Source organism: Halichoerus grypus, chromosome 13 (genome assembly GCF_964656455.1).
Source record: "Halichoerus grypus chromosome 13, mHalGry1.hap1.1, whole genome shotgun sequence".
Classification (NCBI taxonomy): Eukaryota; Metazoa; Chordata; class Mammalia; order Carnivora; family Phocidae; genus Halichoerus; species Halichoerus grypus.
In genome coordinates, this window is record NC_135724.1 from 81,786,598 (window position 1) to 81,813,127 (window position 26,530).

The 26,530-nt window shown below is 49.4% G+C and overlaps 1 protein-coding gene across 3 annotated transcripts in view; it reads left to right on the forward strand.

The window, feature by feature from the left end:
- KSR2 (kinase suppressor of ras 2) overlaps nucleotides 1–26,530 on the forward strand; it is a 421,068-nt gene that overhangs the window by 297,490 nt on the left and 97,048 nt on the right. For 2 of the 3 annotated variants that reach the window (XM_078060921.1, XM_078060920.1), the window contains exons 6-9: nucleotides 902–971; nucleotides 4,294–4,377; nucleotides 20,486–20,552; nucleotides 23,500–23,625. In XM_078060921.1, coding sequence (XP_077917047.1) covers nucleotides 902–971; nucleotides 4,294–4,377; nucleotides 20,486–20,552; nucleotides 23,500–23,625 — 347 coding nt within the window. Of the gene's footprint in view, nucleotides 1–901; nucleotides 972–4,293; nucleotides 4,378–20,485; nucleotides 20,554–23,499; nucleotides 23,626–26,530 lie in introns of all 3 variants that reach the window. The other variant, XM_078060922.1, reaches the window with a different exon arrangement.

The window sequence follows — 26,530 nt, forward strand, 5'->3', positions numbered from 1 at the left end:
GAAGTGGGGGCAGAGGGAGAGGGAGAGAGAATCTTAAGCAGGCTCCACGCCCAGCATGGAGCCTGACACGGGGCTCGATCTCACAACCCTGAGATCATGACCTGAGCTGAAATCAAGACTCAGACACTTAACTGACTGAGCCACCCAGCCGGCCCTCCGTCCACTTATTTTAGCATGAGTTTAGATGGTATGTGGTTGGACATATTTTAAATAATTACTGACAATATACAGAAAGTGATATTAGTTTTCAATATAGAGTGTGCTTTTAAAATAAGTGTATTTAAACAAACAAAAAGAGTTAACTTAATATAGTAAGTAAATAACTTTATGGGCCACACGGGACATGACAAAACTGGGAAAGCGGTACATGCATGCCTGGCATTTGGAATCTACCGCGTTAGAACTTTGCACACAAGGGCATGTGCTCTAGAGTCTCTCAAGTCTGGATTCACAGCTGCTCTGCAGCCTCCAAGGTGTATGACCTTGTACCAATGACTTCCTTGCTCCAAGCCTCACTTGTGTTGTCTGTAGGGTGGGGATGCTAACAACCCCTTTCTTTTGGGTCGTTCCGAGCATGTAACAAGCTAAAGCATGTGAGACACTTGCCACATGCCTGGCACACACTTAAGCACTCCATAAATGGAAGCAGTGCTCATTTTTATTCTTGCCACAGCTGGCTTCTTTCAAGGCACTCCCTGGCTGTCCTGCCCAGGGGACCTGGCTTCAGTCAAAGTAACACATGTTAAACCGGTGTTCCGTTTGGCTTCGGTTTAGCGAGTGCTGGTGGTGGTCACTGAAGCCGGCGAGCCTCCCTCTTCCTTCCAGGGCTCGGCTGGAGCCCGCCCCGTCCTCTGACTCTCTGTGTAACCGGCTCTTCTCCTCCTCTCTTCTCTCCCTGCAGACACACTGTCCGTGCCGCGCTGGTCCCCGCAGATCCCTCGCAGAGACCTCGGCAACTCCATCAAGCACAGGTAGGCTGGATTCCCGTGGGCATCGGTGCCCGCCTCCCAGCACAGTGAAGGCTGGGATCTCTGGCCGCTGGAGTGGGAAAGGCTGGGCAGATATTCTGCTCGGGCTCCTGTGTCACCAGGCCCCTCTCTCCTCTGCCAAGGGAACCCTCATTGTGGCATCTGATTAACCTTGGCCCTTGTAAAATCCGCATGTAATGGTTAAAAGCCAGGGCTTTGGATTCCGACTTTCCTGTGTTCCAATCCCAGCTAGTAAAGCTTTGTAACCTTGAGGAAGTTACTTAACCTCTCTGAGGCTCAGTTTTCTCATCAGATAATTCTGCCTACCCATAGGTGTGTCATGAGGATCAAATGAGATAATATATGTCAAGTGCCAAGCAAAGGGCGCATAATAATCACTCAGTAAACGGTATCATTGTCAAGACAAAGGCTTTACATCCTAATTTTTGGCTCTCTCCACACAGAAGGCGGGATTGCATACTGCACTCATACTGAACTCCGCTGAGGTGTAGGTCAGTCCAGAGCTCCAGCCTTGTTGGGTCCATGGACATAAGCTCCCCAGGGGTACACCTGTCCTTTCGGGAAGGAGACTTGGACCTACTAAACATCCCTTATAGGAAGTTCTTTAACTTTCCAGATTTAACTTTCTACATTTTATGTCATTATCTTCACAGTCTCCTCACAAGCTCAGTGGGGTAAGTAGCACAAGTGTGGTCATGTCCCTTTGACAGATAGGGAAACTGAGGCCCTGCACGATTAAGTGATGGGCCTACAAGCTAATTGACCTCCACACTCTGTGTTCTTTGGACACTGCTGCTCAGAGTCTTCTTTGTACCGAGGCCTCTGGGAGCTAGCTGAAGGACCTGTTCACTCATTCACGGATTCTCTGCGCTGGTATTTGTAGGGCATTTCTGTGCCTGGGAAGCAGCACCGCGCAAGACCTAGGGCCTGTGCCCTTGGGGAGCTCGCGGTCCGGTGGAGGGCTAGACGGGTAACAGACCGCGACAGTACGTGCGAGCGGGGCTACAAGCGGGGGGCGGTATCAGGGGTAGACACATCGCCATGGGGGCGGGGCCCTCGGGAATGAGCACACTCTCCTGGAATGGCACCTCGTCAACAGTTTTTGAAAGAAACGTGTTGACACGATAGTTGTTAAGACTCAAATGAGGAAACGGTGGAGGAAGCAGTGAGAAATACGTGAGAGACGCGTCAATGGTCAGGCAGGGAGATGCGGGGAGTAAAGCATCAAAAAGAAGGGCCTTTTCTGTTTGCTTTCCCACTTGCCCCCGGCTCAGTTCCACCCCTGAATTGGTCCCGCCTCTGGATTGGCCACACCCCTGGCCCAGCTCCACCCCTGGATTGGTCCCACCTCTGGATTGGCCACACCCCTGGCTCAGCTCCACCCCTGGATTGGCCACACAGCTGCACCCCAGGATTGGCCCTACCCCTGGCGCAGCTCCACCTCCGAATTGGCCACACCCCTGGCTCAACTCCGCCTCTGGGTTGGCCACACCCCTAGCTCAGCTCCACCCCTGAATTGGTCCTGCCTCTGGCTCAGCTCCACCCCTGGATTGGCCATACTCCTGACTCAGCTCCACCTCTGGATTGACCCCATATCTGGCTCAGCTCCACCGTGGGTTGGCTACACCCCTGCTTAGCTCCATCCTGTATTGGCCACACCCCTGGTCCGCTTCACCCCTGGATTGACCCTGCCCCTAGCTCAACCTTGCCTTCTGGCTCAGCCTCATCCCGCGGCTCTAGCAACCTAGTGTTAGATCTGGTGGTACCTCATATTGAAATACTGATTCCCAAAGGAAGGATGGTGATCTTGGGCATCAGGAATGTCTTCTTAGAGGAGCCGGGACTTGGGATGCCCTGTTACTCTTTTGTCTCACCCTACGTTTCTCCCCGGGCTCCATGCCAGGCGGAGAAGACCTAGACTCACCCCAGCCTTGGTGAAGAAATGAAACTAAAATCCCATTCCATCCACTGTCCTCAGAGTCACCTCAGCCAGAGCTCAGGAGGAGAGAGAGCTGATCCCAGAGATGGGAGAGGACTGGAAAGGAAAAGAGAACTCTAGGCTACAAGGCACATGCTGCCTGCCCTCTGTCCCCACACTGCTGGCTGGAGGGGGGGTGGGGAACCACGAGCCTATTCTGTTCATTCCCAAATGGCACAAAATAGGCCCTGCCAAACTTGCTGGCCCCGTGGAAGGGGCAGAAAAAGACTGAACCACCCCCCTAGTCCAGAACTGGAGAGGGAGTTTCCTTAGTCGCAAGAGTCTCTGTTCCGAATATTGCTATTTGCTTCAATATGCAGGCTCTGGGCTGCGGCTGGTCCCACTTGGAGGGTGACTGACCCAAATCAAGCACATTGGTGCAGCAGAGGGATGCAACCTTGCCCTCAAAATTCTCAAGCACCAAGTTACATAATCACTTCTGATTTTCATTTTGACACTCGGAGGCAGTGGAGATTAGATACAACTCCTGCAGAAGGTAGCAAAAATCGAAAATGAAAATTAACTCTGACCCGGCAACCTTCAATACTTTTCTGGGGCCAGCCCCACTGTCTCCTGGTATCTCTTGGGGGAAGAAAGCACCCCAGCAGCAGCGGGAGCCCCGGGGAAGTTAACGTAATGCACCTCTGTTCCTGCTGGTTCCTGCTTCCTAGCTATCCGAGCTGTCCAAACTGCCTTGCGTTTGCAGCAAGCGGTGGTGACGGGGGAGGAAGATGAGCTTACCGTCTGCAAGGGCTTTCACTTTGGGGACTCTGCTTCTCAAGTTTTTGAGGCCTCAGCTCTTCTGAGGGGAGGGGGAGGCCCCCATCAAAGCTCCCCAGATGATGTGATGGGCAGTGAGGGGGCCTGGGTCTGCTGGACTCACGGGAGGCTCCGCCTTGCTTTGTGGTTCTCTGAGGACAGTTCTAGCCGCATCCATCGCTCTGTCCCAGAACTGAATTCGGCATATAGCCGGCCACCAGGCAGGGCTTGTTGAATTAATGAAGGACTGTCACGGATGTCCAGGTAATAATAAAGTCACAACCCAGTTGAGTGAGCCCTTACTACGTGCCTGGCAGTGTGAGGCCCTTAACGAGCATGGCCTGTTGGGTCCTCCCAGCAACCTGTGACGTTGGTTATCATCCCCAACCTACAGATAGGGAGACTGAGGCTCCAGTGGTCTGAACAACTTGATGAAGTCACACATCTTGGAAGAAGCAAGACTAGAATCCAGGGCCTGTGTGCTTACCCTTTAAGCGGCTCATCCTTCTAGAGATAGCCCTGTCACCACCACCTTGCCCTTGAACGTTTTCTGTCTCTTTTCCACAGGTTTTCCACCAAGTACTGGATGTCTCAGACGTGCACCGTCTGTGGGAAAGGAATGCTTTTTGGCCTCAAGTGTAAAAATTGCAAGTAAGTGGCTGCATCCAGAAATGTTTTCCTGGTGCCTGATGTCCATGAGAACCATGCTGGGCTTTGAAAGAGCTTACAGAAGTTTGGTTTCTTGGTTCTCAGGAGGATCGCTTGCTCCATGTTTCAGAACCGTGTCTTAAGTGAACCTCTGCCTCTGGGCAAGGGGCCAAGGGGAGCAATTCGGAGTAAGAACCAGAGCTGATGGATGGTGTGGGAAATGTAGCACACTGTCTGCTGAGGCCCAGCGATATTTGCATATTCGTAGCATCTAAGATTAGGGGTTGGCACACTTTTTGTCTAGTTGACCAGATAGTAAATACTTTAGGCTCTGTGGACCCAAGGGTCTCTGTTACAACTACTCAGCACTACCACGTGGCTGAAGAGACAATACGCCAAAAAACGGGTGTGACACATTTATTTATTCCAATAACACCTTATTTACAAAAATACGCTGTGGGCTGGCTTTGGCTCCTCAGCTGTGGTTTGCCAATTCCTGAGTTAGAATTTGTAAAGTCTTTTCTTCCTTTATTTTTTCTCCTCCGAGGGAGTTATTCTGATTCTCCCCATTTTACAGGCGTGAAAGCTGAGTCTCGGCCAGGATAAGCCCCCTGCCTGAGGTCACACAGCCCTGACCCTGAACTCCTCTCCCCTCTGTGGCATCATGTTGGTCTCCAGCTCTGGTTAGGAAGGCTCGGCCACGCAAAGCTCCCCCACTCACACGTACCCATGCCAGTTCATGGCCGGCAAAAGGCGGGGAAGTAGGATAAAAAATGTGATGTCCAACGTGGACTCTGGAGTCAGACTAAGATGGGTTCAAATCCTGGCTCTGGTCCGTCCTAGCTGTGTGACCTTGGGCAAGTCGCCTCACATTTCTGTTCCTCATTGTTTTTTGTTTTTAATCTGCATGAAAGGAATAATCATCATACCTGGCTGATGTGGTGATTAGCATCCAATGAATCAGCACTCAAGGACACAGCATGGCGCCAGGCTCAGAGTTCTGTCCTCTGTCAGAGGTCGCAAATGCCTTTCTGCCTGGCCTCCCTCGCTCCTTCCATAAACGTGTGTGAAATACCTCTCTGGCCCGATTCCTATAAGATTGTCAATAACATTTAACTGTATCTCACAGTGACACATGGAAGTAGTTCTGTCTGCTTCATAGGAACCATTCTTAAAAAGAATGTAGGAATCCCTCTTTCCTTGTCCAGCCCAGGCGGGCAACTCCCCTTTGGGCTCCTTCCGGCCGCCCTGCATCCCTGCCCCTTGGTGGGAGGGGACAGCAGCGGTGGTGAGCGCTCACTCTCCCCCCACTTCCCCCCGCCTGGGTGTCTCACCTGAGTAACGGAGGTAAGGCTGAGCTCCCTTCCCTCCTGGAGTTGGGGAGGATTAATGAGTTCCAACCCTAAGAGGCCATAAGCTCCCAGGCATGAGGGGCAGTGGGAAGAAATGACCCAGCATTACCATTTGGAGGCCTGCATCCCCACCTTGGTCTTCCCTAGACCCTGGCTCTCAGGTGAGCCCTCGGGATGGTGACCCCTGGCTTTCTGACTCCGAGAGGCTCGAGGCCGGGCCCTCGGGTCCACGTGAAGGCTGTCTGATATTCCCCACACACCAGCTGCCCTGGGGCCTGTCTCACCTGGGTGTAGTCACACCATGTTCTGAGGGGAAGAGGCAGCTCTCACATCCTCACACCTGCCGAGCAGAGGCTTTGAAGTCAGGTAATTAGGTGACAGGGACGCAGCCAGGAGTCAGTGAGGCTGAACACTTCCTGAGCCGTTTTAATTTTCAGCTCTAGAGGCGGAACTCTGAGGCGGCCTTTGCTCTTGCTCTCTGTTCTAGAAGTAATGAACAAAGACTCAGATCCTGCCACGGGTTGCGGGGGGGATGGAGACCTGGGGGAGAAGCACAGGCTTTGGAAGCAGCCAGAACTGAGTGTGAGTCCCAGCTCCACTGCATTCTCTGTATGAGCTTGAGCCAGCGACTTGTCAGTCATCTCGGGGCTCAGTTTTCCAATCTGCAAAGTGGGTGTGATGCTGGCCCCCTCCATAGGCCTGTGGGAAGGAGCCAATGAAATGTTCTCGCCCCAGGTGACCATGTTCTGTCAAAGAACATCCATCCTCACTCCACCTTGTGCAGAAATGGCTCCTGGTGTGTAAGAAGCAGAATTCAGGCCATGGTTGGATTGCACTGTTGATCTCACCAATTTGCTCAGCTCTTAGAGAAGCTTCCAGAACGGTGGAAGCAGAGTCTATAGTTGCTATGAAGGTCCAGCATGCTTCCAGTTTTTTGACACTTGTGTAACTACAGCAATTTTGTGCTTGTGTAGCCACAACAGAGCTTGGGGAAGATGCACCTCTAGAGAAATGAATTTCGGTGGAACTGAAGTGAGGGCATAAAGAGCCGTGACAGATGGATGACACCCCAGAGCAGTGGCACCAAGAACCAGGAAGCAGCTTTTTAGAAAAAAAAAAAAAAATTGTTCATTTGCTCAGCTGTTTATTGAGAACCTACTATGGGCCAGGCGCAGTTCTAGACAGAAGGGAAATCACAGTGACTAAAACACACGAGACTCCTGCCTTCATGGAACTTACATGCTAGGGGAGGGGACGGACAGTAAACAAACCAGTGAAATAGATCATCTCTCTGTTCAGAGGATGCTAAGTGCGAAGGAGAACAAAGCAGTGAAGAGAGGAAGAGCCATGACACAGGTCATTTCTTGTGGTTCTGAATCATCCCAGAGGCATAGGTTTGAATCTGCTCTGAAGACGATGACTTTTTTTTTTTTTTTGAAACCTAAAGCATTGCTGGTTCTGTTATCACCAGAAACTCCTTGGGTGAAAAGGATTGGATTGGACCCATGCGACTCCACGTGTGGTCCCTAGACCAGCAGCATCAGCATCACCTGCGAGCTGGCTAGAAATGCAGACTCTCAGACTCTGCCCAGACCTGCTGTATCAGAATCTGCATTTTAAGATTGTCCTGGTGATTCTTGTACACGTTAAGGTTTGAGAAGCACTTCTCTGAGTGATCTCCAAATTCCTTTTAGAGAGGATTTTCTTTGTCTATATCAGGAGTCTCAAACTCGAGTATGCATCAGAATCCCCTGGAGAGTTTGTTAAAACACAGATTCCTGGGCATGGCCCGGAGTCTCTGATGCAGCAGGTCTTGGGTGGAGCCCTAGAATTTGGAGTTCCCAGGTGATGCTGATGCTGCTGGTCCTGGGACCACATTTTGAGAAGCACTACTCTACATAAAAGTAGTAGTTTGACAAAATCAAACTTTATTTTCCAGCCTGATACTTCAGTATATGAGGTTTGTTTTTTGGGTTTTTGTTGTTTTTTTTTTGTTTGTTGTTGGTGGTGGTTTTTTTATTTTTTTGGTTTTGGGGTTTTTTTGGTTTTTTGTTGGTTGTTTTTTTTTTTTGGTTTTTATAGACTGGTCATTTTTGCTAACTATTTTGTAAGCTTTTGTGTTATTTCATTTCTTGGCCTCATTCTGTAAACTTGAGTCTTGTTCATCATCATCTCTCCAGTACATTCATCCAGTAAATATTTGTGTGATGAGCCAAAAGCATAAGGCATGATTGGAACCCGGGTTGTAGGTCAGACACATACCTGCATCTGAACCCTGACTCTGCTAACAGCTGGGTGTGACCACTTCTGAGCCCCATTTCTTCTTCTGTTGAAAGAGGAAAATAATATCTACCTCACTAGATTGTTAAAAAAAAAAAAAAAAACCCACAAACAGAAACAAACAAAAAAACCCTAAGTGAGGTAAGTAAGGTAAAATGCTCAGCCCCGTACCTGGTGCATTATGAGAACATCATACACTAAAGCTAATACTGTTACTAACTTTATGGATTAATTTTGGGGTACCCCCCCCCACCCAGGAAGCCAGGATACTTGCGAATGTCTAACCCCCTTTCCTCCTCCTTCGGCTTAATGGCCACTTCCTCCGGAATTATCATCAGCTGTCTTGTTGGCGTTCTGAATAGAGAGATTAGCGAACTAATAGGAAATTATGCTCAGAAAGCAATTTGCAGTTATCTAAATTGAGGACTTTTCATCTAATAGGTTCATGAGCGCGGAATGGAGTTTCGTTCTAAGTGGTCGGATGTCAGCACAATCCACGTATTGTCTGATGACTGTGGATTCAGCTGCAGGAAGATGCTGATGGGTTTCCCAGCTCTTGGTCATGCATTATCTGCATCTTTCCTCCTTTTCAGGGTCTTTCCACAGGTTTCTGCAGAGCTGAGGTCTGGGTCCTAGGAAACCTGTCCACCCCTATCTGCATTTCTTGCAGGAAAGTGCACAGTGGTGATTTCGGGTGGCTTGTGCTCTTGGAAACAAGTTTGAACCAAGGGGTTTTTTTGTTTTTTTGTTTTTTAACTGCAGGGACTGCGTGTGGAAAGGAGGGGACATCTTCCAAAACTGCCAGTGGAGAAGCATTTGAATTGTCTGTCTCTTGTGTGTGTTTTAGCCCCCCTCCCCCCACTCTGTTTTTAGAGTGTGCTATGGTTCTGGTTAGGGTCAGCGTACCCGGAGACATGGTTGCTTAAAATTGTCTGAGCCTCTCCCAAGACTTCCAGGCCCAGACGCAGAGGATAGGGCCTCGAAACCTCCATTTTTAATAAGCCTCCCAGAGGATTCAGATTTGCACTGAAGCGTTAAGTGAGGAACATGGATCTAGAAGGGGGAGGTGAACCAGGTAGGTTAATTATTACTGCAGGGGGTGGTGCCCGGGCTACACCGGGCTGGCTGGGGGGTACATCATGCACATCAGGGGAGGCCCTCCTGGTAGCCTTTGAAGTCTTGAGGGAGAGTGGGAATTAGCTAAGTGGAGCAGGGGGAAAGGTGTTCTGGGTGAGGACACGGCACGGGCAAAGCTTGGATCAGGCGTTAGACGGACTTGAGCATATTGCGCAGTTGCTTGTACCGGGCAGGGCGCGGGGTCCCGAGAACGCCCAGTCTGCCCTGCAGCTGCAGTACCAGGCCCTGCCGCTCTGACTCCTGGGCGCTGCTCCCTGTGGTTCCGGGCCTGGGAAGTAGGGACCGCTCGCTCCCCCTCCAGCCCCATTCCCTGGGCGCTGGAGCTGTCATCTTGCTGGAGCGTGTCGGTTTCCAAGGGCAAGGCCTTGGGGAGGACAATGCTGGTGTCAGGGTGGCCTTTCCTTCTGGCAGTCAAGTGGGAGGCAGAAGCCAGGGGTTCTGACGTTCTCCGAGTCACCTGCTCTTACAGCCTGAGACAGGAGGGGCTTGGGTGTCAGAATGCCTCGCAGCTGCTAAGACTCATTTTTCTCGAAGACCAGGGAGGAGTACACACTCCTCTACTTTGAAGACAGGATGATGAAGCTAGTGACCACAGAGCACCACCTTCCCCCATCCATGTATGTCTGGATGTCCTGCTCATATTCCCAGTGACCTCATTTACCAGCGGCTGTGGGCGCCGCTGCTAACAGCTCAAACATGAGACCTCCCCTGGAGGTTTGCTCTTGGGGGATTGCAGCCGCCTCACCCCGAGGTGCCTGGGAGGAAGCCTCCCCCTTCCCCACTGGCTCAGAGCCAGGCACTCGCTGGGGCGGGTGTTGCAGAAGGCCAGCTTGCTTGCCTCAGGGCAGACACCCTCTGTGGTCTGATTCACAGTCTAGAGCCCCAGAGGGATCAGGCTGAGACTAGAGTCACTTGAAACTGCATCTTTGCTTAGCTTCTCCCCCGTTTCCTATCCAGCTCCCCCTACAATGGAATCAGTCTCTCTTGGAGAACTCCCTCCATATATCGCTCACGAGAACATCCATCTCAGGATCTGCATCTAGGGAACCCAACTTGGTTGTTTTACCATAAAATGACAGCAGGATGCACACCCTGGAGCCAGAGAGAGCTGAGTTCGGGTCCTGGCTCGGCCACTTCCCAGCTATGTGATTCTGGGGGAAGTTTCTAAACCTCTCTGAGATAAAATGAGGCTGAACCATTCGTGTGATGTGATAAGACATGTGAGTGCACGGATCACATTATGGCTTGGGGATTCCCTCAAATCAGAATCTTTCAATAAATCGTTCAGCATTTTTTAGTTGTAGAAATTGATTTTCTATTAATGCAAAGTAGGAAGAGAAACCTACTTGCTAAATCACCTCCCTGGGTTGACGTGTGGTCAAAGTTCTGGAAAATTTAGCACATTCTCTCTTTTTCTGTAGCGCTTCTTCCCCATTTGTCTTTTGGGATTTTCTGAACCATCCCGCTTCTTAGGGGACATGTTCAAGCATTTATATCAACATTTCTCAACCTCGGCACTGTTGAAATTTGGGTCCCAATAATTCTTTGTCTGGGTGGCTGTCCTGGGCATTGCAGGATGCTGAGCAGCATGGCTGGTCTCCCCCCACCAGATGCCAGGAGCACCCCGAACCCACACACACAGACACACACCCCATCCCAGTTGTGACAACCAGAAGTGTCCCCAGACATTGCCAGATCTTCCCAGGGGGAGCAAAGTTGCCCTTGGTGGAGACAGCTGGTATATATAACGAATCAGTCACTGCCCACCAGTGGGACTGACGTAGACATTATTCAGTTCTAAAGGGTCAGTGTTAGAATGCCATTACTGAAATAGTCAACAAAGTGATCAAACATCTCAGTGTGCCTGGGATTTTCTGGGGGTTAGCACTGAAAGTCCCATGTCCCAGGCGACCCAGGTAGGTCGGGGCAGATCTCTGCAAGTAGAAACATTTCATATGTTCCAATCTAGGTCACTGCCTGCTTCAGTAGGGGTGAGACCCATAAGTATTTCCTTGGAAAGGTAAAGAGAGAGCTGGGAAAACTGAGATAAGCAGCGCAGGATTTCCACTTTATTCCAGTGTTTGGAAGCCCTTTATGTACATCCATCCTCCTACCTTCAGTAGCCTGGCTGGACATGCTTGTACTTACTTCTTTTTCTGTAAGCTGTCACTTTGTTAATTTTCATTTAAATGAGCCATGCACTCCTCTATCCAGTTTTGCTCTGTTACTGGATCTTTTTCACTTGGCTTTTCTGTGCTTCTTGGTTCCTTTCTTGCCCCGTATGTTCTCCTAACCTGTGTTTCTGCTTCAAAACACAATGTTTTATCTGAAAATGTCCTGGCTTTGTACAGTGACTCCAGCCACAGGTGATGAGCTAGCTAGAAGTGCGAAATAAGCCATGGTTGGTTTGAGCGACTGGCTGCGCTAATTTTCCCCACCCTGGAAAAACTGGGGAGATGATCAGCGCTGATGTCAGAGCTGCTGCAAATTCCTGGACGCTTCAGGAATTTGTACAACACACAGGATATTGGCAGGATATAATTATGAGCATGCATTTCAGAGATCACCAGCTTAAAGCCCGAACTTACTTTTCCATTAATAGAAACATTTCTGTTTTTGCAACAATCATAATGGGAATTTGTGGTCCCTTATATGAGTTTTTACTTATTATATGCAAAACTTTGGGTCCAGTTACAGTTGTTAGGGGAAGGAGGGTTATAATTCTACTGGATGCCAAGGTGGGCATTGAATGTGGTGATGATGGTGCTGATGATATCATGTATTAAGGGCTTACTAAGTGCTGGACATTTTGCTAAACACTTTTCATGCATGATCTCATGTAACTCTTGCAACAACCATGGAAGGTAGGGTCTGTTCATCCCCATTTTATAGATGAAGAAACAGAAATTCTCCCAGTAAGTAGATCTGCTCATCGAACCACCAGTATCTCTGATTCAAGATCCCAGACTCTTAATCACTTTGCAAAGGGCCAGTCACGTAGTAGGCCAGCCACAGAGGGTTGCCCCCACTCAGCTTCTCCTTGAATCAAAGAGGCAGAATGGAAGATGAAAATCTGTTCTCAACCTGACCCTGGACCAGAGCTGATCATCTTTTCCTCCTCCTTCCCCAGCCTGCTATCCTGTCCCCGATTTCTTGAACTGAAAGATGGCCAACTGGTCTTTGTGTTTTGATGAGCACCTCCAAGTCCTGGGAGCCAAGAAGACTCTGTGGTCACTTTGTCCTCTCTTGGGGAAAGTTGCAGGATGCGAAGGGGGACATCTCCAACAGCTAATAAATGCACAGCTTTCCTGCACTGTATTCTCTTACAAAGAGAAGTGCTGGGTTTTCCTAAACATTGTTCATTATTTTGCTGGAGCTTGCAGTATGATTTATATGTTAACACTCCCCACCAACCTTGTTCGTTTCTGTTGTTGGGTTTCTTTTGGTTTTTTTTTTTTTTCTAACCCAGTTGTAGGCCAAAGAGCTCAGCCTCACTGAGTTGTCAGCAGGGAGGGGAAGAAGTGTTTTGATATCCTCCACTGAGAGCATATGGGGGCATTTCTAGAAGCATCAGCTCAAATGAGAGACCACAGGGGAACCAAGATGAGACAAAACTGCTCAGCTGGGGTATTCAATGAAACGAGCCCCATGGTAAAGGGGGCAATGATTTGGTTTAGTGATTTCACAAGAAGCCTTGAGGAGCACTTAATGCTGTGACCTGGGAAAAAGAAAACAGAGGCAGGAAGTCAGAGAGATAATGAGTGAGGGATGCTCTTGAATTGTAGCTATCTGCTGCCAGAGGGGAGGCTTTCCAAAATGCTGATCTAGCCTTCACCTCCCTGTTTAAAATCCTTCCTTGGTTCTCTCTTGCTCTCAGGGCAAATCCAGGCTCACGATGATACACGGCACCATCCCTTGCTCATCTGTCCTTGCAGCCCTCTCATGATCTCCCTCCTCACACCCAGAGCTCCAGCTTCATTGAGCTGTCTACCCCTGCAGCAGGCCTCCTGCCCACCAATCAACACATCTTTGAACTGCCTGTTATTGCTCCTGCCTGGATCTCTTTTGTGCACTTCGGCTAGCTCCCATTTATCCTTCAGGCTCAGTTCAGTCGCCACTTCCTACAGGAAGCCCTCCTGGACTTCCCTCAGGTCCAAAGTGCCACACCCTGTCCTCTACCGTCATTCCATATAACATAACTATGTTGTATTGGGCTACATACCTGTCTGTCTCTCTGACCGGGACTTTAAACTGGTTGAGGGTAGGGCTGTGTCTATGTTGTTCACTCTTTGTACCTCCAGAGTTAGCACATACGTACTTGGCACATAGAAAGTGCTCAGTAAACATTTGTTGGTGGCATAGATCTCCAAAGGAACTTCAGGAGGGAAAGTGGTTCTTGCCAACCCAAGGCCCCGAGAACCCAGTTCCGGTCCACCCGGGGATCCTTTTAGGAGGCAGCTCTGAGACACTGGGATGAGTGGAGAGATGTTCATGCTTAAAATAGTTAAGAGATGGGTTCACATACCTGGATGGCGAGCTCCATGCTAAATATTTGCAAGAGAGATGATTGAAGAAAGAATTCTTGCCCTGTCTTATGACACACAGCCAGGACCTCACACAGCAGGGGGAAGGCAATCATGTTTTGGGTGTGTGAATGAATGAATGATTCCCACTCTGCCCTTTACTGTCTGTCTGACTGGGCCGCTTACTGAGCCTCAGTCTTCCTGACTTTGAAATGGGTGTGATGGTATCCACCTTTCATGGTACTGTTGTTCAGAGCAAACACGTTATGCAAGAGCACCTGGCCCAAAGTTGGTGTTTCTTTAACATTCTCTCCATCAGATGTTGGGGGCTGGGTTTTTAAAACACACCATTGGCCCTTGGGAAGGAAAGGCTGTGCCCTGCTCAGATGGATTGCCAAGCAAGCTGGTGTGGACGAGAGAAAGGTGGGCTCGGGGAGTTGGGCTGCTTGGAGCCAACTTCTCGTAAATTGATTACAGTAGCTCAATGAACCATTTGAAATGGATGGGGGACTGTGTTCACCAGCAGGAGTCTTGCCCGCCTCTTCGGGGAAGACTAGCATTCTGGTCCCAGGGCTCTGGGCTCACATCTGCCCCACAGGGCTGCTGGGGCACATGACAAGTCCATTAAGGAAACAACAAAGCTGCTCCTAAAGGGGTCATATTTGTCCCCCACAGTTCCCCGGGCGAGGTCCATGCAAGTCTGGTGTGCTTCTGGCCAAACCCTGTCCTGCCCTCACGTTGGGGGAGGGAGAGAGGGAGGGCAGCGAGAAGGGATGCAGACAGGGACACACCTGCATTTCATAAACGGTGGGGGATACCATTTGTAACAATGCAGGAATCATTTCAAGAAGCCTTTTGATAGAGGCTATTCACTCCCATACACCAGTGGTGTGTGATGGCTTTCCCAACTGCCCTTCCTTCCTTTGTCTGTCCTTTTCTGTCCCTCCCTGTCTGTAGTGTTTATTCAGCATTTTTGCAAACCAGCCAGCAGACCAGGCATTGAAAGGGGCACGAGGAACGGGAGCTATAAAGATGAGGAAGACCCAGATCTTGCCCTCAAGATAAATTCACATATTTAATTTTCAGATGGACAGGATGTCTCATTTAGCTAGCAGCTCCTCTGGGGAACGAGATATTCCATGTAAGCAACTTTTCTTGAGAGCTGAAGCTTATCCTATTAGCTCTGAAAGTTAAAAAAAAAAAAAAAAGTTTAGGAGGTTCGCATGGCATCCTGTGTGTCCACTCTAGTGTGTTTTAGTCCTGCCTAGAGAAACATTGACCTATTTGCTGCCTCAGTGGACCCCACTCAGGCTTTTTCTCATTAGAACCTCATCACGGTTTTGCCGATGAGGAATCTGGCACTCAGCAAGGCAGACGGAGGTCCCCTTGGTGTGGGAAGGGCAGAACTGCGATTCAGGCTTAGGTTGGCTTTACTCAGAAGCCCAGGCTTCTCACCACTTCTGGAACCACATCTGACCTTTTTCTGGTGCCTGGTGTTGTTCAGAGTTACCATGTTAATACACAGAGCTCCTCCCGGCCGTGTTTGATGGGGAGCTTCGTCCTGGGCAGTCAGCTGCGTCCACCCCACCCCTCCCTTTCCTCTGGGTGGAACGGAGCATCTGGAGAACCAAATTCATTAAGGGCTGTGTGCTGAGGACACACAAGGGACAAGGAGCAGAGGGCTTGGTGTTGGTGTGAGAGCTTTGGGACAGACCATGTTGGGTTTCAAAACTCCTTTAACCATCATGGTGTCCTGGCTAGGCTCGCCTCTTTCTAAAGACCTCAAAACAAGGATTCAAGGGCAAGTGGTTTATTTGCGAGGTGATCCAGGCCACACCATCAGGGGAGGAGGGGAGCAGGACAGGAAAGGGAAGGCAGCCAGTACTGGGTGTCTCGTAGGGCAAGTAAGGGTTCTGGGCAGCTGAGGTCCAGTCCCATGTCTGCGCGCCTCTGAGTTATCCCACCCAAGGGAGAAGAGACTGGAATAGTCCCCAGCCAGCTCCCACCCATGGGTGTTTCAAAGCTCCAGGCATGGCAGCCAGCCCACAATTCAGCAAGGGGAAGGGTCTTAGGGGCTTGAGGGGAAAGCTACTGTACAAATTCGCAACAATAACAACCTACCCTAATAAAAATGAAAGTAGCTGCTATTTCAAGTGATTGTCCTAGGCACCCTGTTCACCTCACGTGATCGGTTTTCTCTGCAACAATGCAACGACAGATACTCTGTTTCTCTATAAAATACAGGTACTGTCTTTGCCCCCATTTTACAGATGAAGAAACTGTAGCTCAGAGTGGGTCAGCGACTTCCCCAGGTTGTCACGGCCAGGAAGAGGTGGTGTCAGGCTTTGAACCCAGATTCCTTCTCCATACTCTCCTGACCCCATTTCTCTTTTGGGGGGGAGGGGAGAATGCTGGAATTCTGGAAGATCTAAGCTTCTAGACATCTCTCATTTGGGAAGTAGAATATGTCCTCCTCCTAGAGTGGTTCTGGAGCGCTGGCATGCACTTGCCAAAAACCCACATTCCCAGCACAGACCAAATCAGAACCTCGGGGTGGAGGAGGGAAGCCTGCGGGGAGGGGGGGGGGTGGGATCAGATTCGGAAGCAGGTGGTCAATCTTTACAGTGTGTGGCCCTAGTTTGCTCTTCTATGGGCAGTGAAAGGAAAAGTCTAATTTGAGTGGAATCCTGTGTGTTTCCTGCTGGAAAAACGATTCTTTGTAAGTGGGGCATGGTGTGTCTGCATCGTGCGAAAGCCTCATCTCGGTCCCTCTTCCCCGCCCCTCCAGGGTCTGTGTGATTTCAGCGCTAGGCTAATCCTGCCAACTCAATTAGCAGATCCTGGACATGCGGTGCTAGTTCTTGACGTACGAGCCTCCATGCAAAGGGTTAAGTGTCTTAGCATGAAAGATAGTTCTCTCTCTCTGGGCTTTTCTGCATGAGCAGTGGCTGTGGCCCCATCCCCAGGGCTGCCCTTTGAAATGCTTCCTGGAAGGGCAAGCGTTCCATCTCCCACCCTTTGGCCAGAGATGAAGGAAGGCTTTTCCACAACTGCAGAAGACAGGCAACAAGGGATCCTGGAGAGGAAAACACCAGGGGGAGGCAGGAGATGACCGAGGTCCCGGGAGGCTTTGCCTGCCCCATCCTGGTTCGGGCGGGGTCCAGAAGTTTTGAGAAACTACTTGCCCCCGAATCAGAGTGCTGCCCACGAGGGCGAACAGGCTTCTTCACATCTGCACGTCCCCCTTCCAGCTGGGCTTGTTAGAGAAGACTCGTAGGCGGGAGAGGCAGAAAGGAAAAATTTCTTTCTGGAAGCTTCCAGGGTGGAACCAAGCTGTTTCAAACAGCAATGAGTGCACACACTTCTTGGTTCCATTCTCATTTGGCATCAGCAGATTCCCCAACTCAGGGCTTCCCAAGCATCAGTCTGACCTGTCACAGCTGTCCTGAGCCTCCCGTGGCCTCCTGGTGCCTCCAGAATCAAATACAGACTCCTTGCCCCTGTTGCCGGGGGCCCTGTCCACGCCTTCCTCCCCCTTCCTCGTGTCTTTATCACTGTTCTCTTTACTTCAGCCTCGTCAGCTTTTAACCTCTGACGCCTGACCCCACCAAGCTTGTTCCTGCCCCCACACTTCTGCTCTGGCTTGAAGCTCTTCCCCTCCCACTCCCATACTCTCCATCCCGTTTCCCCATGTGATTTTTTTCTCCATCTCGCCACACCTGCAATGATCTGTCCTCTGTTTACGTGTGTTTTATCCCTGCCCATAAACATAGTGGCTTCACCTGCCCTGTCCCGGAGCCCAGTTAAGTGTTTTGCAGAGTGATTGAGAGACTAGTTGTATATTCAGCAGAACTTCCCATTGGGGTTTGGATGCAATATCCATGACCTCCATGGGGGCTGGGACCTTCCCTGTAGGTCAGAGAGTCTGTGGGCTTTAGAAAAGAAAAAGACAGGGGTGCCTGGGTGGCTCAGTCGGTTAAGCATCTGCCTTCGGCTCAGATCATGATCCCAGGGTCCTGGGATCAAGCCCCTGCATCGGGCTCCCTGCTCACTGGGGAGTCTGCTTCTCCCCCTCTCTCTCCCCCTCCCCCTGTTTGTGCTCTCTTCTCTCTCTCTCTCTCTCTCTCTCAAATAAATAAATAAAATCTTTTAAAAAAGACACATTTGTGGTAAGGTGGGATTTTTATTATCCTTCTGAAGTCCGGCAGCTGTAGGGGGAAGAGCAAGGTGACATCTTAGGCTTATCTCAAAGAAGGACCTTTTGATTTTGCTGGTTACAGATCCCAGGAAGCTTCCCGTTCATTCACTGCCACCCCCAAGATGTAAAGGAAGAAGAGTGGAGGTTTTGGAGGCATCTGCATGCTGGTTAGAGCTGGGCTTGGGGCCTCTGTCTCTTACTAGCTATTTGACCTTCGGCAAGTTACCCAAATTTGCCGAGTCTCAGTTTTTCACTCCGTAAAATGCGGATAACAATAGTTGTTACTGTTTAGTATTGTTACAAGGATTATATAAATTGTGTAAAGCCCCGGGGGGGCATTGCCTGGTACTTCACAAGCACTGCATAAGTGAAAGCTCTTGTTCTCCTCTGAGTCACAGCGTCTTTGTGACATTCGTGACCGGTAGTACTTCTTACTGTTTTTCAACCAGTAAGACTTAGACTCTCGATGCCTAGAACTGCCACTTCTTTCTGACAATTCCAAATTATGTAAGCCAGCTTGTCCCCATCTAATTCAGTCACTCGCTCACCACCCTGTCACGATTTGGTCATATTTGTGTGGCAGCCGTACTTTTATTTATTTACTCCTTATGGCTTTAAAGATGAAAGTGTATCCTGTCACCATGAGTGGAAAATCAGCCTCACTTCCATTAATATGAGGCAACAGGAAAAAAAAAAAAGATATTCAGATGGAAAAATACATTTATTAAATTGCCTGTCGATAGTGTCGCCTTTCCAAATCTGGGACTGCGGTTAGCATGTGGTAGAGAAATGTAAAGACGTGTTAGCTCCAGAAACCTTCTCCCGGATGCAAAGTGAAGGCGAATTGGAGACAGGCTAATAATGTTCTTGCGGCGTGATTCGGCACTGTTTCTTGCATCCCTCCTTGCTTCCCCTCTGCACTCCAAGGGGCCCCAGGTCTAACTTTTCCATCTCAGAGAGGAATCCAGTGCCCTACCAGGGCCGCAAGACTGAAGACAAGAAAAATTGGGGAAACGTGCGTAGACATTCCAAAACAATCGAGACCAGTGGTTCTCACACCTGAGCACGTATCAGACTCGGGTAGAGGGCTTGTTAAAACAGGTTACTGCATTTCAGCTCTGAGTCTCAGCTTCGTCAGATCTGGGGTGGGGGGGCCCAGAAGATGCATTCCTGAAAAGTTCCGAGCCCACTGGTGCTGATGCTGCCGGTCCTGGGACTCCACTTTGAGAACCACTGAGCGAGACTAATGGGGGGAGTCAAAGTTGAGTCTATGACTGGACATTCAAATCATTGTTAGAGAGAACTATCAAATCCCTGGAGGGCAAGAAGATTGAGGGCAAATCTAAAGCTCCCACCTCTCGGTATAGAATTTTTTAATATGAAACCTCTAAGCAGGCTACGGGTGCCTTCTGGCAAGAATGTCAGCTGTTGGAAGTGATGCTGGCTTGCACAAAAATGATAAGGGAACCCAAAGGGATGCGCACAGGGCACCAATAGCATCTGCCACAGTGTGTATTCTTCCGACTGACATAAACTCTAAAGGAAAAAGACAAAGCCGGGTCACAATTAGTTGGGTTTTTTTTTTTTTTTTTTAATCCTTTGGAAGCCTGGCAACTCTTTGGGGAAGAGCAAGGTGGCATTGTCTCAAAGGAGAACATTTTGACTCTAAACTCTTCATACCTCTAAAACTGAATACCTGTCACCAATCTCATCCTAAATGGAAGCCTTGCTTAGCTGTCTCCTGTTGCTTAAGCCTTTAAGAAAAATGAGAGGCCGCCTTTGGCACCACCGATCCAAGTTTTCTGCCAGGAAAGCTCAGTTAATTTGTTTTTCTATCTGTAAAATGGAAATGATAATAATATCCGTTGTGTAAGGCTGTTATAAATATCCAATAACATAACATTTGTATTATGTTTAGTACAATGGCTGGCAGATGAGTCTACAAGTAAACAGTGGATGGTTATTAGGATTGGGTGATGATAATGATGATGATGATGATGATGAAGAAGATAAAAAATACAGACTGTGGCTCAGTCAGTTAAGTGTCCAACTCTTGATTTTGGCTCAGATCATGATCTCAGGGTCATGAGATCAAGCCCTGTGTTGGGCTCAGAGCCTGCTTAAGATTCTCTCTCTCTCTCTCCCTCTCTCTCTGCCCCTCCCCCATCCCCTCACTCTCGCACACTCTCACTCTCTCTAAAACAAAAAAGAAAAAATAGAGACTGAAGGGCGAAAATATCTTTCAAAGCATAAAGTCTAAGTGGACACAGTTGGTGAAGGAGTTGCTACCCAACCTGGACCACCCAGGTCTGACCTTGGAGAGTGAAATGACAACAGACTTTCTCCAGAGTTAATTTCCTAGGTGCCAAGGAAATACTTTAGCTGCCCCATCTCATCTCATATTTTGGTATCCACAGCTTCCAGAGCTTTCTAAACCACGAGGGCATCCCTTCAATCCATCCATCCATCCATCCAACCACCCATCCATCCATCCATCCATCCATCCCTCCACTCATCCATCCACTCATCCATCCACTCATCCATCCACCCATCCCTCCCCATCCATCCATCCATCCATCCACCCACCCATCTCTCCATCCTTCTCTCTCTTTCTCTCTCAGATTAAAGTGCCACAACAAATGCACCAAAGAAGCCCCTCCCTGTCATCTCCTGATCATCCACCGAGGAGGTAAGTATTTAACACTTGCTGCCCTAGGGGTAGGCTGGGGTGGGGGCTCCTGCAGACCCTCGGAGATAGCTGTCCCATCCAGGCCATTTCTGGGTACCTCTTAATCCCCTGATACTTGCCTATTTTTTTCCCCTCTGACACTCTTCTTCCTGACATCTGTCTCCTTCATCCATCCCCAGTGCCTGTTCTCCCTCTTCCTTGCCCCTCTGCTGGTCTCTCTGATACTTTAGCCCCCAGATTTGTCTCCCCCTTCCTAAGTCTTTTTCTCTCATTCTTGTCTGCTCTCCTAGTTTCCACTCTCCTCTCTTTCCCCCCAATCTCATTGCTTTTCCTTCACACTTAGAAAGAGTGCTGGCTTGAGTGTTCCCCATGATGTCCTCTTTAGACTCAATCATTTGGCCCTGCAGAGGTGGGTGTGGGGAGGGGTCGGGCTTGGGTTTCTGGGTATGGGCCATCTGTGTTCTGTCCCCTGGGGCCCTGGGAGTGTCTGGGCCAAACTTTCCAAGCCAGCTACTCTTGGGAGAGCCACTGCCAGCCTTTTACCTTGGGGAGGAAAAAAAAAAAAAAAAAGCAAGACCAATTGAGTGCAAAGGAAAGACTGGAAAGAAAGGCTTTGTCTTGCCTGCCAAGGACTCAATAGGAAGAATCTCCTTGGAAAACCTTGCAGGCTAGCTTTCAAAATAGTTCCCCTGACTCTTGTCTCATGGTGTAGTTATCGCTGACTTCTATTATCTGTTTTGCAATTCATTCACCGGGGGACCCTCTGGGCCTGTGTTCTTCAATACAGCAGTTGCTAACCACATCTGACTATTTAAATTTAGATTAATTTAAATGAAATAAAAGTAAAAATTCAATTACTCTGCCACACCAGCCACATTTCGAGGGCTCAGTAGCCACTGGTGGCTACCATATTGGATACTGCACATAACCAGCACTTTCCTCATGGCCGAAAGTTCTGTTGGGTATCACTGGTCCCTACCTTTGCTATTCAAAGTGCAGTCCGTGGATTGGCAACAATGGAATCCCCTGGGAGCGGCGGCGTTCGACGTGCACAGTTTCTGGCCCCACCCTAGACCTACTGAAGCAGAATCTGCATCTTTCACAGCATCTGTGGGCCGTTCCTCTGCCCCTTCAAGTTAAGAAGCAAGTTTCTAGAGTAGAAGTTGCCATCTCAGGTGCCACTAGGGCCAAGCAAGGATCCGAAATGAGAGAAGGTGGTCATATGAAGCCATGCAAAGTGGAGAGGGGGCCCAGGCACTGTCTAGAGAGGACAGCCGCCCCACCAGTGATGGAGGCAATGTGGACCTGCTCTGCATTTTTCTTGCGGTTCAAAGAAAAGTTGTATTAAGATGCTAGCAACTTATTAAGTTTTAAAATTCTTGCTGGCCAGTTCCCCGTCACCCTCCATCTATAGGTTGGTTGGAGGCTTGGAGCCAACGTCGCAGTATACAACCTGCTGATCTGGGATAGAGTCCCTCCTGGTCCCTGCTGTGCCCTGCCCAGCTCCCCTGGCCTTAGTCAGTGTAGGCTCTGGGGAATCTGCCCTGTTTTAGAATGAACCCAAGGGAAATGTAAAGAAGGAAGCAATGTGCTGCCAAAATCCTGGGATGTGTTCCAAAGCCCAGGGGTGTTGGTTTTTGATGATCTTTGCACTGCTTACCTCCACGAGGAGAGGAAATTGCAAGTAAAGGAAAAGTCTTCAGCCCTTTAGCCCCTTCCCACCCACATCCTTAATTAAGAACCATCTGTTCCTTGCACAACTGTATACACTCAAGGAGGCTATTTTTAAACCTGAATTCTCACAGCTCTTGAGCCCTTGTCTTGGGTCAGTGTCACTGGAGAAATTCCTCTCCGTAGTGGACTCTGCTGGAGCCCAACTCCCATGTGGAGACCAGAACCAGCCTGCTGTATGGCGACCCGCTTTCGGAGGCTGACATCTGAAGAAGGGCTCCCTCCCCCCACCCACCTTCATAGCCATGCCCCCTTCGCTCAAAGCTCAAAGGCAGCAGGTGCCTGTGCATGCGAAAGCAATGGATCTTTCCAGAAGTCCGCCAGCTTCTTGCTTCCCCCTCGCCACCTTCCCACCCTTGTTGATAGGAAGTTTAAAATATAGTTGGTTTCCATGGAGATGGCAGCTCAGGCTAAGCAGAGAAATTAAATCCCTGGGTCAGTGCAAAGCTTTAACTTTTCCACCAATGCCCCACACCCTGTGCAATAAAAACAGCTAACAAGTAACTCTGCCAAGCATCAAATTTGAATTTGAGCTTCTCAATTTGCCCCTCCCCATGGTCCCTATAAGTAGTAGTAATAACAGAGGGGTAACCGGAAGAGGAGCTTGGATAGTGTGGTTTGGATCAGGAAGCATTTATTTAGCATTAGCTATGAGCCCAGCTTTTTGTATGGCTTCAGGGATGATATTGAGGAGAGGTTTGGACATACTAAGCCTTCCTTTCCGGGGTCCCGGTGGCCTTGTTTAGGACACATGTGTTTTGACATGCAACAGGCTGCTCGGGCCTGAGAAATCCCACAAGTAGCAAAGGAGGATCCCAACACAAAAGTTAGATGGGGGCAGGGACAGATGACCATTCTGAGCTTGTCCGTTGATTGCAGACCATAAGGAATCAGGAACCTCTTGTATTTCAAGGGAGGGTCGAGTCTGAAATGAACCCCAGTGTGAAACAATTATGGTATCGAAAACAACCTGATAGCTTCAGTTTTATTATTAAAATTTCTAATTGAGAAGTTATTTATTGACACTATAAAAATTTCAGAAACCAGAGAACTCCTGATCTTACTACCATGACAGACGACTATCATTTTTGGAGAATTCCCTCTTGCTCCTGGGGGGCGGGCCTTCGGGGTGGGGTCTGAGCTCTGCTTTCCTGGCCTAGCCGTATAAAACCAAAGTGGTACTTAAATTCCCAAATTGCTGTTTTTACCCCTACGGATCCAGCAAGGTTAGTCCGAACAGAGTCCGTCCCGTGTGACATCAACAACCCTCTACGAAAGCCACCCCGGTATTCGGACCTGCACATCAGCCAGACACTCCCCAAAACCAACAAAATCAGCAAGGTGAGGCTGGGGTCCTGCTGGGTGGGGGCATGCTGGGGCCCACCGCTGCCAGGGAGGGGTGGGGGCGGGGCTTGCACGGGTGGCTCTGAGAACCGTCACCTCCCAGCCCACCTGGGCTCTCCTCCTTCCGTGTGGTTTGTGTCAAGTAAAGCTTGGGGGGGCATCCAGCCATCAGTGGAGAGTCAGTGTGCCAGAAATCTGATTTAGAGAGAGAGCGCACAGAAGTGAGAATGAATGAGTCTGTCAAGGAGGGGGCAGTAGGGAGCAGGGGAGAGCCTGAGCAGGGTCCTTAGTGGTCCAGACCTCTCCTTTTTGCTCTGTGAGATGTTCCACCATCTGCCAGGATTAACTTCGCAGATGGTTCTGGGCTGACACAGCTGTTGAATCAGACCACCAAGAGATGGGGGGGGGGGTGTCTATTTCTGAGCTCCCGCTGGAGACTCGGTGGATGGATACATGGGGGTCTGGGGCTCTGAGCCTCAGCCAGTTTGATTGGCTTCTGGCTGCTCCTCACATAGTGGTCACCAGTGAGGCTCTCTGTGCATCTTTCTCTCCACTGTGGTGTGGAAATTTCCAGTGTGATGTCCACATCCTGTGTTTGGCCTGTTGGTTGGACTACATCAGAACTATCCCAGGGAGACTTGCAGCCTTTCGGTAGGAGGCAAAGGCTGCGTCCTGCACATGCCAACACGTGATTTCTCAAGCTCCCCAGTGCTTTCGTGCATTATGTGGAAAGTGCGTAAAGTGTAGATCAACCCAAGCCCATGGGAAGTCACCACCTGTTCAGGACCCAGAGAGCATCCAGATGGCTGAGTGACCTCTCACTGGCAAGACTCAGTCTCACTTCTCTGCATCAGCTGGAGAGAGCATTGGTCCCTCCCCAGCCCACCCTCCACACAGCAGCCAGAGTAATTCCTAATGAACATAATTTGAATCCTGTCCCCTTCTGCTTAAAAACCATCCAGTGGCTTTCTACTACATTTAGAAAACAAATCAAGCTCCTTACTGCAGACCACAAGGCCATGTGTAATTTGGCCCCTTGCTCCATCTCTGACCTCCCTTTGCATGCCTCCCCACCAAAGCCCATATGTTCTTTCTCGAGCGTGCTATCACCCACCGTTTTTACTACTAGCTCTCAGCCATTCACCATCTGGCTCCTTGTGGCATCATATAAGCAGTTGAGAGCTTGGCCTCTGAAGTCAGGCGAACCTTGCTGTCGACCTTGGCTTCCCCCACTTATTAGCTGTGAGACTCTGGACAAACCACTAATCTTTCTCAGCCTCAGTTTTCCTGTATGTGAAATGGGTGTGTTCCAGTTATCTACCGCTGTACAACAAAGCACCTCAAACTTACTGGTGTACCATAGCCTTTTAATGATGCTCGTGGAGTCTGTGGGTCAGGAGTTAGGACAGGGTACAGTAGGGATGGTTGGGCTCTGCTCCATGATGTTCAGGGACTCACCTGGGAAAACCCACACAGCTGGGGGCTGGAATCTTCTAGAACAGAAATTGGCAAACTATGGCTTACAGGCCAAACCAGCCCAGCACCTGCACCCATTTTTGTGAATAGAGTTATATTGGAATGAGCCATACCCATATTGTCTATGGCTGCTTTCACACTACAATCGGGAATTGAGTGCTTCTAACAGAGACCACGTGTCTCACAAAGCCTAAAATATTTACCATTTGGCCATTTCAAGGAAAAGTTTGCCAACCCCTGATCTAGAGCCGTCTTCACTCACCTGTGTGGTGTCTGGACTAGGGTGCATCACAGGCAGGGTTCAGCGGAGACTCAGTGAGAGCATCTACATGTGGACTTGCCTTATGGTTTGAGCTTCCTCATGGTAGCTTCAGGGTAGCGAGTCTCCTACCTGGCAGGTGAGGGCTCAAAGAGCAAGTGTTTTGGCCAACCAGGGATTTTATAAGCTAGCATTATAAAAGGCAGTGCACTGTCTTGATATGTCACTAGCCAAGGGTTGGTATATATATATACACCATACTGATGGAGGCTGTCACGCTCCTGCTCAGATTCAAGGGGAGAGGCATAGATCCCACCTGTCCGTGGGAGGAGTCCAAGGAATTTGAGGCCATGTTTTAAAGTGTCCATGGTGGGGGCGCCTGGGTGGCTCAGTCGGTTAAGTGTCTGCCTTCAGCTCAGGTCATGATCTCAGGGTCCTGGGTCTGGCTTCCTGCTCAGTGGGGAGTCTGCTTCTCTCTCTCCCTCTCCCTCTGCCCTTCCCCCTGCTCATACTCACTTGCTCTCTCTCAAATAAATAAATCAAATCTTTAAAAAATAAAAAATAATGTGTCCATGGTGGCTAGTAAGAGCACCAACCTCAGAGAGTTGTTTTGGGGATGAAATGAGAAATCAACATAAAAGCATTTAGTATGGTTCCTGGCACCTGGTAAACGCCCAGGAAATTCTAGATACCATTATCAGATTCAATCTTGGGCTTCCAATCCAAATGCCAGGAGGGGTCCACATCTCCTTTGTTATTTGCAAACAATACATATAGGTCTCTAGAAGAAGGGATCCCCACCTCTGGGGGTGCTTCGGGGACTCAAATGGTACAGCTCCTGAGAAGTAACTGTGCATGTCTATCACCCATCCTTTTCTTTGTGACATCTTAGGGGGCGGGTTGCTCAAGATCTTCCCCTCTGGCTTTGCAGGCACCATGAGCCTCTCGATCAGATGGGACAGAAACACAGGTCAGATAGATCAGTGACTGTGACATCGCTCTGCTTGTCTGCCAGCAGGAGAATTTGATAAGAGAAATAAATTAACCTCTATTTAGAAAGCAGCTTTGACTTGAAGGTGGACAGGATCTATCACAGGGCTGGGTTATTTTTTCCTCTCTTTCTCTTCACTGGCTTCACACAGATTCTTTTTGTCAGGCAATGATGTG